The sequence below is a fragment of the Nerophis ophidion genome, linkage group LG23 (assembly GCF_033978795.1).
Source record: "Nerophis ophidion isolate RoL-2023_Sa linkage group LG23, RoL_Noph_v1.0, whole genome shotgun sequence".
Lineage (NCBI taxonomy): Eukaryota > Metazoa > Chordata > Actinopteri > Syngnathiformes > Syngnathidae > Nerophis > Nerophis ophidion.
The window spans coordinates 4,696,673-4,712,131 of NC_084633.1; the positions used below are offsets into that span (position 1 = coordinate 4,696,673).

A 15,459-nucleotide genomic window follows, 5' to 3' on the forward strand; every position below is an offset into this window, starting at 1 on the left:
GAGATATTAATTCAACAAAATGTTTAATATAGTGGGGGCTTAATGGTGGAAGAGGGGTTAGTGCGTCTGCCTCACAATCAAAGGTCCTGACTAGTCAGGGTTCAATCCTAAGCTCGGGATCCTTCTGTGTGGAGTTTGCATGTCCTCCCCCGGAATGCGTGGGCTCCCTCCAGGTACTCCGGCTTCCTAGTTCTCACTAAATAGTCCCTAGTGTGTGAATGTGAGTGTGAATGTTGTCTGTCTATCTGTGTTGGCCCTGGCGACTTGTCCAGGGTGTATCCTGCTTTCCGCCCATTTGTAGCTGAGATAGGCACCAACGCCCCCCACGACCCCAAAGGGAATAAGTGGTAGAAATGTATGGATGGGGGGTTTAATATAGTGGTAGTTTGCTGTGGGTTGAAATGCACTCCCTCTAACATTTAATTTTATACTGTGTTTCTATTTTTGTAGGTTAAACTTTTTTAATTATAATGGACAAGGTAGCAACTTGTCCAGGGTGTACCCCGCCTTCCGCCTGACTGTAGCTGAGATAGGCACCAGCGCCCCTCGAGAAAAGGGATGGATGGATGGTTGTTATATATACATTCTTTACTCTTATCAACTCAATATGTTTAATTTAAAACATATATTACTACAGTTTTTAATTGAGTAGTCTATATGGGTTTGATATTATTAAACTTTAGTAGTGGTTTAAAACTGCACTAGTCCAAGAAGCTAAATAGGGTCAGTGTTACAACATAACAGTAATAATGAACATATTTCTACATAAATGCTAAATTCCAAAAGCTATCACAAGGGGTATCCATCCATCCGTCCATTTTCTACCGCTTATTCCCTTCGGAGTCACGGGGGGCGCTGGAGCCTATCTCAGCTACATTCGTGCGGAAGGTGGAGTACACCCTGGACAAGTCGCCACCTCATCGCAGGGCTATCACATGGGGTACTACCTATTTATCATATTCACAATTATTGTATTTATGTGAGTCTTAAGTTTGTAGGTTCTTGCTGATTCTTCCCACATTCCACAAACATGCATGTTAAATGTTAAATGTGTTATACTGTTGTAACGCGTTTCTACCTACTCAAAGCGCTTTCACACCATTTCCACATTCACCCATTCACACACTAATGGCGGGAGCTCACATGCAAGGCCCTAACCACGACCCTTTAGGAGCAACTGTGAATGACACAATGGGCGTGACGAGGATGACGGAAGCTGGGATCGAACCTGGAACCCTCAAGTTGCTGGCACAGCCATCCCCATTGGGAATTTGGGTTACATGAACACCCTAAATTGTCCATATAGGTTTGTCCTGTAATTTTACTGGTGATCAGCCCAAAGTGTACTCCATGTCTTGCCAAAAGTCAACTAGAATAGGGTAAAAATCATCTATATGGATGGTATTCATGCAAATCTTTTTTTAATTGTATTTATAATTTTTTTTATCTTGCTATTAGCATTACTCATTTATATGTTTTTAGTCAGGACAAGACAAAGGCACTCTCTGGAAACTTGGTTTCTCAATAACAAACAAGCAAAGTAAAATACCCAGTTGTTGTATTGACTTCATGTCCGCTTAATCCAAATGAATGTATTAATAAAATGTTTCTTCAGGTTTATCATATTATTCAGAAACCTTTTCACGACTGTTATATACAGTGTAAGACCAAAAAAGAAACATAGTGCCAAAGCTTATAAAGCAGAGAAGACATTGTACAATAACTATGTCAGCATTAACATTGTGTACAATATAATAGTCTCATTCCAATTTGTATGCAAATATTGTGTTATTCCGAGCTGCAGCTTTACTTCCTAGAACCAATGCAAAGATTATTCCATGCCAAAAAAAACACTGTCTGTCCAGTCAAACACTCTTTATAGCACATCTTTTAAAAAATAGTGAATTTTTATATTGCATAAGTCCATAGAGGTGGGAAAATGGTTCCGATAAATACTCTATCATTTTAGCGAGAGGGAGTTTAATCCCTTAGCTGCCGCCGCTGCTGCTTCTTTCGCTTCTTTCGCTGCAAGAAGAAAATAAACAAACAATTAGGAGGGATTACAATTTTGTATTTCGGTTCACATCCACTATAAGCAACAAACCTTTTTTCTCCTCTTCTTTCTTTTTCGCCGCATCCTCTCTCTGTTTCCTGATAATGGCGAGGCGGGCGAGATCAGCTTTGGCCTGGTCTGTTTTTCCCGCTAAATGCATCTTCATGTAGCGCTCTTTTGCTTTCAGCTTCTCAATCTCCTCTCTGTGTGCACACAGGTGTGTGATTTAAGTCAGGGGTTCTTAACATTTTTTACCTCCATTCCCAACTTTTCCACCTCTTAGGGGTCAAAGGCCTACTCAGTTCCTCCTGATTTATTAAGACGGAATTAGTAACCTTACTCTTGATTTTAATCCTATTCAATAATTATATCTAACCTACTTACCGTTCAACAGAATAAACCTGGTCAAATGATTTAAAAGCAAGTATTGATCACAAATATTATTATGAAGGCTTAAGTCAGGTTGATTATGAAAATTAGTATTAATCAAACATAAAGCAAAAGACGGGACTCCTGAAAACTGATTAAATAAATCAACCCAAAAAATATTCAGTGCTAAATTAATACATTCTAACTAAATTAATAATGAATAATAATGTTAATGTTTCTTAAATAGTCTGTCAATAAAATGTAAGTACAAATGAAAATACAGCTCCACCATTTTAGTCAATACTTTTTGCGCTTAAGAAACTTCTCTACGACTTTAACTCTAATGAGGGGTGGAAAAGTGTACTACAACTGAGTACCGCTGCAGCCCATATTGAACACGGCTGAGAAACAGACACATATTTCTTAGCAGCCCTCTTGGGAGCCCTACGGTTAAGAAACCCTGGTCTAAGTAAATATTTGTTTTTTTCCTACTAAAAAAAACCCACTTAACATAGTTCAAGTACTTTGCTGTATTATGACTTAAGCTAATTTACAGCACAAGGCAGGGGATCCACATTACTTGATATCCTTATCTTTGTTTTGCTGAATCACATGCTAAAACCAATGCAATGTAGGTGAAACTAAAAGATGTCATTATGGAGACTCATTTGAACTGGTGTGTGTGGGAAACACACGGCACATACCTCTCTCTCCTCGACAACTGCTTGGGCTCATCTAGTTCGATGTGCGTCACTTTCTTGGACTTCTGAGCGACTCTGTTGGGGTTGTCAATTTCTATCAAGCCCTCCACGCCTGTCTTCTTTCTCTGTAAACAGAAGCTGAGATCAAAATGAAAATACCAAAACTTTTGCAATCCATGGTCATGTCAGTCATCAACAGTGTTGGGGCCATGACTTTAAAAAAGTTAATTAGTTATTGTTACCGGTTACTTTTCAAAAAAAGTAGTGGCATTTGTGACATCAATACTTCTAATCACATGAATTTAAAGTGCATAACGTAAGATATGTGACTTTGAGTGTACACCTATAAGAGGCGGGGCATGTTGATTGACATGTGATGTCAGTGTTCACTGGGTGTTACCTCTACTTAATAAAGCAATCGAAAGCGTATCAGTGGCCGAATCTCTTCTTGATCACAATAATAAAGCATTACATTTCACTGCACGTTACCGAAACGCAGTTGTAACTTGGCCTGTCTTCGAATAAAAATTTTCATAGGCGTTTGTTGGATTTTGTCCTTTGTCAATGATCAGTTGAATCTTTTGCGTTTTTTGTATTGAAATAGAAGTAGACAGATGATAGATCACTAGATGTATGTAGAGTCACAGGGATGTGCTCCAGCATTTAAAGGGGAATGCACCTTTTTTGGAATGATGCCTATCTTTCATAATCATTATGAGAGACATGACAATGGATTATATTTTTTATTTATTTGCATGTTAAATAAATGCGATCAAATGTTCCTTTACAATGTAGCCTATAAAGCCCTCAAAAAACATCTAAACACCTCTATTAGGGTTTAATATATGATGTAAGTATGTAGTAACCGGCACATTTATAATAATATTTAACATTTAGTTATTTTGATCATTTTAAGCATATGCAGCGCATTCATTTCAAAAACATATTGCAAGCGTGTTTTTTCTTCTTCTTTTGTGATTACTGCTCACTGCAGACTTTATGAGAGCCAACAAACATAATAAAACATCACTTCATGTTCAAGGTCTAATGTCATTAGACTGCTAGGATGCTCATATAAATCCACTTAAATGAAGAATGTCTCATAATCCTCACGAAAGAAACAGGGCGAAGGGGGTTGGGGGACCAAACGTCTTTTTGTGTCTTTTTCTCCAGTTCCAGGGCCTAAATGGCTGTCAAAGAGTACAAACTTGTCGGATTACCTTCTCAGACTTCTCCTGTCCAGTTGAAATGCATGATTTATGATTTACAATAAACTTGCAGGGACCAAGGGAACGAGAAAGCAGCCGACCAATCGATGATGTAAACATACGGACACACTGTAGTGATCATGGCACGACTATGAATAGTTTGTCTGTGTTAACGTTCATAATATCACCAGTACTTGGTTAATATTCAAGTCACAAAATGTAAACGGAGTAGTGTTGGCGCTTTTTGAATGGTTATTTTTTTAATTTTAAGGGTGAAATAAAAGACCTCATTGCCTCCGCAGTAAGCAGACATTTATTTACGTTTATTTGATAGTTAGAATGCATTAAAAAAATCCATCCGTCGTTATGTCTTTCATGACAATAGAAAAAAAATTCCAAAAAAGTACAGTTCCCCTTTAAACGTGAATACTCCAATGTTTATTAAAAGGTACTTAAGACTAACAGTCTTTCACTACAGTAAACAACACAAAGATTTAATTTGTGACTTTTTCCACCACAAAAAAGGGGTTCAACAAAAAAGTTTGTGGAGTCCTCAGCTCTGGCGCTGCGCCAAAAAACACCCAACAAGTAAAAGTCTAAAGGAACTTTCTGTATTTTCCTCAACAAAGGAGCAACACTTTCGGGGTGAGGCTGTGCGTCTTGGCACTCGTGATGGCCGGTTATAATTACTGGGGCCGACGGCAGTATTTCAGCCAGCCAGAGGCCTGACATCGTAGCTTCTATAACATTCCCCATACGGAAACATTCTCCCAAGACCATTACCAAAATATTTTAGTGTGCAGACAAACAGTTTTTATATAGTAAAAGAAGTGGGAGGCCATAACGCGCCAGCTGGTTTTAGTGACATTACGTCACACCAGGGAGCAGAAAACGCTCTGAGGAAGTCTAAAGTGAAAAATGAAACAAAGATTATTGTTATAATATGACATGATAATATAATAAGACATGTTTGTCCTTGTAACACACCCTAGTGACCGCTGGGGCCCCAGCAGATTTTAATTCGGTTCCCTCCCATAGTGATCTGACTGCGAGGTTGATAGCCGAATCAGACTACTCCGAACAGAATCGTCAAATCTTCAACTATTCGAAGACAGCCATTTTTGTAAAGTTTGAAGTAATTATTACCCGAAAACAGTAACTGTTACTGTGCAATGCCTTTGTTTTTGACACTGGTCATCAATAAGTACAGGGTAGAATTCTGTGTGAAGTTGAACAACACCTGAGAGCTTTCATTGTCACTGTCATCTGAACCTGAGGCTTGTAATTTCTCATCTGGTGTTTCCGTCTGAGCTGCACCCCCATTTTCTTCTTCATCCTGAAACACACATCAGCCACACTACAAAGTCCAAGACAACTTCATGGTGTACAATACAGTTAATACAGTAAATATATAACAAATTCAATAAAAAGCACTGTTGTATACAGAGGCATTTCATTATGGAATACTCTTCAGTTAACCCTTGTGTAATGTTCATATTATTGTTACTCAGCCAGCGTTTGTGGGTCTGATGGACCCGTTGCATGTTGTGGCTTTTAATGCCTCACAATCAAACCATTTTATGTTAAAATACTGAACATATGTTTACCTTATCCCAATAAACATCTGTTCAGTATTTTAACATAAAAGTTTTTCCTGTGTGTGTGTTTAGTATTTCCTGTTTTTTGTTCCTGTCAGCGCTCTTATTTTGTCTGTTTCCTGTTTTTTCCCCCAGTGCGCTGTTTTCCCTCAGTTGCGGCTGATTGGCACCTGGCCACACCTGGTGTCAATCAGCCCTGTTTTTGTCCTCCAGTCAGTTGCTGGATTATTGTCATGTCGATGTCGCTCTTGTCGTTGCTACCTGTCGTGTCGTATCTTTGCAACGTAGCGGTAAGCTATATTTCGTTAGATGTTTGTAGCTTACTGTTTTTTGTTCCCTGCTTCCAATTTGTCTTTATACAACACGTAACGACTTCTGGTTCTGTTTATGCTAGCCTCCATGCTAAACCCAATTAGTTTTTGCTATCTCTCTTTGTTTGTTATCCAACTCATGCGCACTTTTTGTTGTACCCCTTTGGTTTGTTCTTGTTCTATTATTTTAATTAAATAATGTTTTCCTGTTCAATGCCTGCCTCCATTTCTGCATTTTGGGGTTCATCACAAATGCTCTCTGACAAAAGTTAAGTTTCTGCATCCCACAGGGATTCTTCTTTTGTAATTCTACACCTGCGGTTCCCACACAAGGTTGCAACATTGTTCGTCAAAACTGTCTGCTCTCATTTTCTCGCACATTTGACCCACTGATCTGTGTACCTACACTCTGTCCTCCTCCTGTCTAGGCCTGATGTGTGTCATTAAATATGTATTCTGATATGTTCTTCACAAAAAAATAGTCAAAGTCAGTGAGTCTCAGTTTCAAAATTAATCAATTGTATCATTTTTATTTTAATAAAAAATTACAACAGTTCCCACAGACCTGAACACCACACTGGGGTTTTCAATACTACGACTATTCCTTGGGGGAAAAAAGCATTTAAGAAACATTTAAGGTCCCTTTTTAGACTTAAGAGTTAATCTTTCATGTTATCAGTTTAAAAACTTTTTTTTTCTCTTTCCCTTTTCCCTTTCTTTTATTGTAACTGTTTGTGCATATGTTCTGTAACTGGATCTGTGTACTGTTATTTATTTATTTTTTGAATTTTCGTATTCTTTTCCTTTTTCCTTTATTTTATTGTAACTGGATCTGCGCATGTTCTGTAACTGTTTATGTGTACTGTTATTTTATTTGATAAATTTAAGACATTTATTTTTATTTTACCTTTCTTTTATTTGTAATTGGATTTGTGTACGTTTTGTAACTGGATCTGTGTGATTTTATTTTACTTCAAACTTTTGAAAAGGACCCCAGGAAGACTATAGCCTGGTGTTTGTGCGTCGGCTAATGAGGATCCCCAAAAAACAATAAACAAGATATCATTACGGTCATATCAGGTATTTAGATCTATCCATCCATCCATCTTCTTCCGCTTATCCGAGGTCCGGTCGCAGGGGCAGCAGCCTAAGCAGGGAAGCCCAGACTTCCCTTTCCCCAGCCACTTCGTCCAGCTCAGCCACTTCGTCCAGCTCTTCCCGGGGGATCCTGAGGCGTTCCCAGGCCAGCTGGGAGACATAGTCTTTCCAACGTGTCCAGGGTCTTCCCCGTGGCCTCCTACCGGTTGGACGTACCCTAAACACCTCCTTAGGGAGGCGTTCGGGTGGTATCCTGACCACCCGAACCACTTCATCTGGCTTCTCTCGATGTGGAGGAGCAGCGTCTTTACTTTGAGCTCCTCTTGGATGGCAGAGCTTCTCACCCTATCTCTAAGGGAGAGCCCCGCCACCCGGCGGAGGAAACTCATTTCGGCCGCTGGTACCCGTGATCTTGTCCTTTCGGTCATGACCCAGTATTTAGATCTCAATATGTTAAATGGAATATTTGGGTATGGTAACTAGCTACCTATGATTTATCATTGAAGTTTATTACTATTCACACTTTTGGCAAGCCACTCTTCAAATTAAATATCGACCTTTTTTCTCTCCTTCTCTGCCTTCATCTGGGCGTCGATCTCCTCAGGACTAGTGTAAGTCCGCATGCGACCCTTGTGGCCACCTTTCTTACCTGCAACCAAGATGACAGGCATGTGTACCAACCATGTTTACTATTTACTAAATTCTAAGCAATAAAAGACATATATCCAAAGCAAATTTGTAGCTACAGATTATATCGGTGTATAATTGTATTTACCACCTAGCAAACCAAAACCAAAGTTGATTCCAATCCGCATTTTTTTTCTCAGGCATGATCGTACCTTATTTAGAGAAGCTAACATGACAACAACATGTGAATTCACCAACCAATTTAAATTATCTATATTTTTTCTTACCTCCTTTGGGCATTTTGAGACACGACGACTTTATTGCAAATGTCTTGCAAAGAATAAAAATGATACCAATGACATTAAGGCCGGGGTGACAGCTGTCTAAACTAAGAGATGAGCAACACAATACAGCAGCGAGTTTAGCCCGAGCATTTGCCTGTACAAAAATCCACAATGTAGAAAATGTTCAGTCTTTTCTCACTATACGTTCCTCATAATACTTGTTTACCACAATTACACACTTTTTAATCTACATACTATACGCTGTACAAGCTTAAAGCGTAGTATGTTAATTATGTAATACATTCTCCTAATTGTTCAACGTAATGCAATATCACTTCAAACCAACTGCTAATACAATATCCACAAACCAACAAAGATTTGTGCTTGCAAATATATCAATACGGATTATTTAAAATATGGCGTAAGCAACAACAAAATAAACATTTGACAAGGTGACGTCATGTGAAAGTCGATGCCCCAATGGACCCCTGTGAGGTCATATTTAGTGGCCCGGGACTGAACGCGAATCCGACGAAAACATAGCCTGCTTTTGTTGTTCTCTTCACGACAAATTACAGGAAAATGCCGAAAGTTAAGAGAAGCCGAAAGCCACCACCAGATGGCTGGGAACTTATCGAGCCAACTTTGGATGAGCTGGATCAGAAAATGAGAGAAGGTAGGCCGAAAGAAGTTAATTTAATCAGGCTGTATGTGTGGTCGTCGCGCCTCAGCCGCTGCGCGTTTATAACATTAAAATAATTCGCGTAGCGGCCACTCTTTGCTTTATTGTATTCGATTATATTTAATTGTATATTGGTGGGTTTTTACAATGATAACATTTTGTTGTACAAAACACAATTTGATACGTTTGATTGATACTTGTATTAGTAGATTGAACAATACAGTACATATTCTGTACAATTGACCACAAATGGTAACACCCGAATAAGTTTTTCAACTTGTTTAAGTCGGGGTCCACGTAAATCAATCAATGGTAAACGGTCACGTCTATTATCTACATTCAATCAATCAATCAATGTTTATTTATATAGCCCTAAATCTTTAGTGTCTCAAAGGGCTGCACAAACCACAACGATATCCTCAGTAGAGCCCACATAAGGGCAAGGAAAACTCACCCCAGTGTGGAGTCGGTGACAAGGACAATGATGACTATGAAAAACCTTGGAGAGGACCGCATATGTGGGCAACCACCCCACCCCCCTAGGGGTCCGAAAGCAATGGATGTCGAGCGGGTCTAACATGATACTGTGAAAGTTCAATCCATATTGGATCCAACACAACCGTGAGAGTCCAGTCCAAAGTGGATCCGAGACAGTAGCCAGAGTCCCGTCCATAGTGGAGCCAACAGGAAACCATCCCAAGCGGAGGCGGATCAGCAGCGCAGAGATGTCCTTAGCCGATACACAGGCAAGCGGTCCATCCTGGGTCCCGACTCTGGACAGCCAGTACTTCATCCATGGCCACCGGACCGGACCCCCTCCACAAGGGAGAGTGGGACAGAGGAGAAAAAGAAAAGAAACGGCAGATCAACTGGTCTAAAAAGGGGGTCTATATAAAGGCTAGAGCAGGGGTAGGGAACCTGTGGCTCTTTTGATGACTGCATCTGGCTCTCAGATAAATCTTAGCTGACATTGCTTAACACGATAAGTAATGAATAATTCCGCTGGTAATCACGATGTTAAAAATAATGTTCAAAATATAAAACATTCTCATGCATTTTAATCCATCCATCCATTTCAACCGCACCTGTTCAAAAAATAACAATGTTATTAAAAATAATTAGAGACATATTATACTCTAAAAAATGTGGTTTTACTTAAAAAATGCACGCATTTATTTGTATTCAATGTTAAAAAATATTATATAGCTCTCACGGAAATACATTTTAAAATATTTGGCTTTCATGGCTCGCTCATCAAAAAGGTTCCCGACCGCTGGGCTAGAGTATACAAATGAGTTTTAGGGTGAGACTTAAAGGCCTACTGAAAAGAGATTTTCTTATTTAAACGGGGATAGCAGTTCCATTCTATGTGTCATACTTGATCATTTCGCGATATTGCCATATTTTTGCTGAAAGGATTTACTAGAGAACATCGACGATAAAGTTCGCAACTTTTGGTCGCTAATAAAAAAGCCTTGCCTTTACCGGAAGTCGCAGACGATGATGTCGCCCGTGTGAGGGCTCCTCACATCCTCACATTGTTTATAATGGGAGCCTCCAACAAAAAGAGCTATTCAGACCGAGAAAACTACAATTACCCCATTAATTTGAGCGAGGATGAACGATTCGTGGCTAAGGATATTGATAGCGAAGGACTAGAAGAAGAAAAAGGCGATTGCATTGTGAGCGATTGAGAAGTTTTTAGACACATTTACTAGGATAATTCTGGGAAATCCCTTATCTTTCTATTGTGTTGCTAGTGTTTTAGTGAGATTATATAGTACCTGATAGTCGGAGGGGTGTGTCCACGGGTGTTTTGACCCCAGTCTCTGAGGAAATAAGTCACGGCAGCAGCAGCACGACAGAAGTTCCGCTGATCTCCGGTAAGAGGCAGCATTTTACCACAATTTTCTCACCGAAACCTGCCGGTTGACAATCGGTCGGGATCCATGTTGGCTTGACCGCTCTGATCCATAGTAAAGTTTCACCTCTGGGAATTTTAAACTAGGAAACACAGTTTGTTTGTGTGGCTAAAGGCTAAAGCTTCCCACCTCCATCTTTCTACCTTGACTTCTCCATTATTAATTGAACAAATTGCAAAAGATTCAGCAACACAGATGTCCAAAAAACTGTGTAATTGCGCGATGAAAACAGACGACTTTTAGCCGCTAGTGGTGTTGCGCTACTATGTCCCCTCCAACTCGAGACGTCACGCGGACACGTCATCATTCCGTGACGTTTTCAACAACAAACTCCGCGGGAAATTTAAAATTGTAATTTAGTAAACTAAACCGGACGTATTGGCATGTGTTGCAATGTTAATATTTCATCATTGATATATAAACTATCAGACTGCGTGGTCGGTCGGTAGTAGTGGGTTTCAGTAGGCCTTTAAATGCTTCTACTGAGGTGGCATCTCGAACTGTTACCGGGAGGGCATTCCTCAAGTTTAGTCGCGTTGAAGTGTTGTCCTTCAGATGTGAACTTTTTCTGCGGCTTGTATCATCCTTGACAATGACCTTGTGATTTATGTTTCTGATTAACAACAAAGTGATTTTACAGGTTTTTTGTTATTCTATTTTCAGCTGAAACTGACCCTCATGAGGGAAAGCGGAAGGTGGAAGCTCTCTGGCCAATTTTCAGGCTGCACCATCAACGGAGCAGATATATTTACGACCTCTTCTTTAAAAGAAAAGCCATCAGCAGAGGTAAAAACATCACTATTTATCCGACTAATTGTCTACTTTTTCCTAAATTACCAGCCTTAAACATTTTATTTCCCCGTCAGGCTTAGTTTAAATTCAAATTACAGCCTTTGTTTTGTTCCTTACGTTTCTGCATGCAACAATGCCATTTTTTAATTTTTAAAATACAAACAAAAAGGACATTTAAAGAACAAAGGTTTTTTTTTGGTGTTGAAGAGCAATGACTACATCTAAAACAAACAACAAAATTAAAAATCCCCATCAAACACGAACAGACGAACAGACCCAAACTGATGTTTTTTCGTATGTTGACACTGAAAGTTTTTATTTTAGAATTAAAAGTGGGACTAATTCATTCGATATATGTGCCTGTGATTCTACATAGAAATTATTTCTGACCAAACACAAAGCATAAGTCAGTCCCACTTATACTTAAATCTATACGCTCTTATCAACACAAACTAAAAAACGGACAAAAATGTATATTTTTTCAAATTCTGACAGTAGAGCCGAATTTAGCGATTTAAAGACAGGACCGCGGACTGGACTGTAGGAAAATGTATTGTAACATAGAGTTGTATGGCGTGTGTGATCAAATCCTTTTTGCCTGCACTTTTGTGTGATATGTGCATCGAGATTTATGTAAATTTCAGTTGTGCAATGTTTAAAATAATTTCTGTGTAGGGTTCCAAAGAGATTTTAGCCAGACACAAATGTAGGCCTGGGCAATATATAGAATTTATCGACAAAATAGAATTTTTTTGTTGCAGATGATTTAAAAAAAAAAAAATTCTCATCTTTCTCTGGTATACTGTTTTCCCCCAAGAGCTTTGGTATTTTTCCACCGTTCTCCCCATTTCCTTAGGGGAGATTCACACACCTAGCATGGCTGACGCTAACGAGTGCGAAACGTTTTTTATAAAGAAAAGTGTTGTCTGTAGTTAGGTTTTGTAGCAACAAGCGTGGACGCTGCAAAGTTTGAAAAAAAACGCAGCCGCACCAAAAACCATCTGAAACTGAAGCTTCTAGTCGAGTGCGGGAAATGCAACTCTTAACAAGGCGAACAAGACCGCAACAACAAACAAACAAAATCCAGCTAGAAAACAGCTCATTGTGGTTGCATTATTTACACAAGGTACCATGTGTGATGAGAAATAAGCTCAATGCACAGAGCGATCACTAAAGCAGTTGCTTTGCACACCACCGAGATGGGGGCACATACCATGAAATAGCCTTCATTTATCCACCTACTGATAACCCAAGTCTTTTTCAATGTTTTACTGATTGATTTGCATACAATGTACAAAACCGCATTTTTATATACAGAAGTATTGTATTTATAACATAAGTTTTACATTTGGTATTTAGTAATCTCCATGTTTAGAGAATATTACTGGTATTTATTTGCATGCAACGTAGAATGCAACATTTTTGTTAACAAAAGTTTTTTATTCAAGACAGAAGTATTGCCTACCAGAGGAAATTCTTAATTTAGTTCTTTGAAAATTATTCCATAAAAAGTAAAATGCATATCTCTTCTTTAAAGAATAACATTATATTGTACATAATATAATTTTGCTAAGATTGAGATGTATTGTTTCAGTGTCATTTCAAACCATTAGTTTTTGATCAAATAAAAGAAAAAATAGTTTTCATTAATCTCCGTCATTTGTATAATTTGGTTTCTTTAAAAGGTGGGGGCTAAATCGTGAATCAAAAATTTTGTGATAAAATCAGAGATTTTATTTTAAGGCCATAAAGCCCAGACCTAGTAATTCTTCCCTCTTTTACTTTGGTATCTAAAACTTCCGGTGTCAGAATATTGAGAACACAGCCATTTTGATCAGTTTTTCCATTTGTTTACTTCAGATTAAAATTGTAGTTACATGAAATATAGAATGAAGATCAAACTGTTTTGCAGATGTTATTGCTCTTTGACACCAAAATGCTAATTTTTTTTTGTATGTGTATTTGGAAATAGAACTCCAACCAGAATTTTTTTGTCTTACAATTTTCATTCACAAAACTAAAATTGAATGACCACAAAATGCATTGACCAAAGCAGATGCCTAGCAATTTTCTCTCTTTCTGTATGCGTCTTGGCAGAGCTGTATGAGTATTGCATTAAGGAAGGGTACGCGGACAAGAACCTGATAGCCAAGTGGAAGAAACAGGGCTACGAGAACTTGTGCTGCTTGCGTTGCATCCAAACCAGAGACACCAACTTTGGAACCAACTGCATTTGCAGAGTCCCAAAGAGCAAGCTGGAAGTTGTAAGTTTTTAATGGAAGTCACAATTTCCACATCCTTAGATCCACACTGCATTTACAAACATTTTGATTTGCAACTGTAAGCCTTTACTCACTTTTGTGTGTGTCTCTCTGTAGGGAAGGATCATCGAATGCACACACTGTGGATGCAGAGGATGTTCTGGATAATTGCTTATTTCATGCTGAACACCACCTCTTGCTCACACAACTGCTTCAGAAACATTTTTATTTTTCAGCATCATTCCCAGCATTCTTTACAGGGCTCTGTATTCTCTACCAGAATAGGCCAAGAATGGCCTTACTGTATTCAATGTTATTACTCTATTCTGTGTTTTTAATGTCCTAGTAAAACCATTTCTTTTCTGAATCTCTAAGAAGGAAGTTGTCTAAATTAAACAAGGTGCGGAAAATAATTTTCAGTTCGCTTTTTTTGTTTTATTCAAAGTTGGCTAGTAACTTAAAAACATTTAGTTTTTAAAACATTTTGTTGCATTAGTTTCAATAAAAAAAATTTAATTGACTTTCTGTCTTTTACTTTCCAAGTCACTATCGTACTGCACTGGGAGGCAGGAGAGACAGCATTACTCACCATGATGAGCAATTGATAAACTAATAGGTTTTTTAACAGTTTTTTCTGCATGATTACAAACGTTTTTTAACATTTCTTCAGTAATAATACCCAAAATTACATGAAGTTACCGCTATAAGCTTTTCTAGCTGCTTAGTGTGCAAATGAACCTACCAGTCTCGTGTACTGCGCCTCGTCCTGAGTACACTGGATGAATGCAGGGTAGAATTTCCAGTATTTCCTTTTTTTAATGCACAAACAAACTAAAGACAATTTCAATGCCATTTTTAAAAGTCTATATTTTTGCTGAAACATTTTTTACACCATGACTTTCTATACTGTGGAATTTACAGCCTGTCTTATATATTCAATGTGTGACATCATTCTTTTCTAATCAGACCATAAATACAGAACAGTCTTTTTGAGATGCTATAGTACTCTTGAGTCATCATGAAAAGGGGTCAAGAAAAGGGGAGCTAAGCTGGTGTATGTTGCAACTTGCCATGGGTGTGAATCTTTGGGCATGATTTGATTCAGAATCGATTCACCATTCAAATCAGTACATTTTTTAAAATAGCATCGGGTGCCAGTTCTGATTAACTACATTCCTCCATAAAATAGACATACCACTCTGATAGATTTTCATAATACTTTAACAAAATGCTATCCAAACATTAAAGTTAAATACAAAAAAGGCAGCAAGAGAAGTATCCCACATTTCTCTAATGTAAATCTGTACAGCAGATATTGCATCTAAATCAACAAAATGATTTGCCTGTGTGGCAAGATAGGGAAAAAAAAGTTTTTTTTTTTAACTCTATTTCATCATTTGTTTTTTTGACACCTAATGCAAACATTTTTTAGCAACAAGTCTGATGCAATATTGTTTTAATGAACTTCTGGCTGCAGTCATGTTTTTCTAAACTCCCTGTTGTTTATCATGAACATGTCACACTCGCCTTTTCTGCAGCCACTGGAGGAAATG

General features: G+C 38.3%; 2 protein-coding genes across 3 annotated transcripts; one reads left to right on the forward strand and one right to left on the reverse strand.

Annotated features, from left to right (window-relative positions):
• Nucleotides 1-1,860: 1,860 nt before the first annotated feature.
• Nucleotides 1,861-8,415, reverse strand: pdap1b (pdgfa associated protein 1b). 2 transcript variants are annotated; one of them, XM_061885000.1, is made up of 6 exons: nucleotides 8,253-8,415; nucleotides 7,896-7,987; nucleotides 5,572-5,667; nucleotides 3,127-3,248; nucleotides 2,105-2,256; nucleotides 1,861-2,025 (listed from the first exon to the last, which is right to left on the reverse strand). In XM_061885000.1, exons 1-6 carry the CDS (start codon nucleotides 8,263-8,265, stop codon nucleotides 1,961-1,963), a joined length of 540 nt encoding a protein of 179 aa, XP_061740984.1. In that variant the 5' UTR covers nucleotides 8,266-8,415; the 3' UTR covers nucleotides 1,861-1,960. The 2 variants fall into 2 exon arrangements, with proteins under 2 accessions (XP_061740984.1, XP_061740982.1); XM_061884998.1 differs by lacking the exon at nucleotides 8,253-8,415 and having other exon boundaries at nucleotides 7,896-8,024.
• A 316-nt stretch (nucleotides 8,416-8,731) lies between these two features.
• On the forward strand, nucleotides 8,732-14,426 carry bud31 (BUD31 homolog). Its single transcript, XM_061885001.1, has 4 exons — nucleotides 8,732-8,925; nucleotides 11,517-11,639; nucleotides 13,743-13,909; nucleotides 14,024-14,426. Exons 1-4 carry the CDS (start codon nucleotides 8,832-8,834, stop codon nucleotides 14,072-14,074), a joined length of 435 nt encoding a protein of 144 aa, XP_061740985.1. The 5' UTR covers nucleotides 8,732-8,831; the 3' UTR covers nucleotides 14,075-14,426.
• The last annotated feature ends 1,033 nt before the right edge of the window (nucleotides 14,427-15,459 follow it).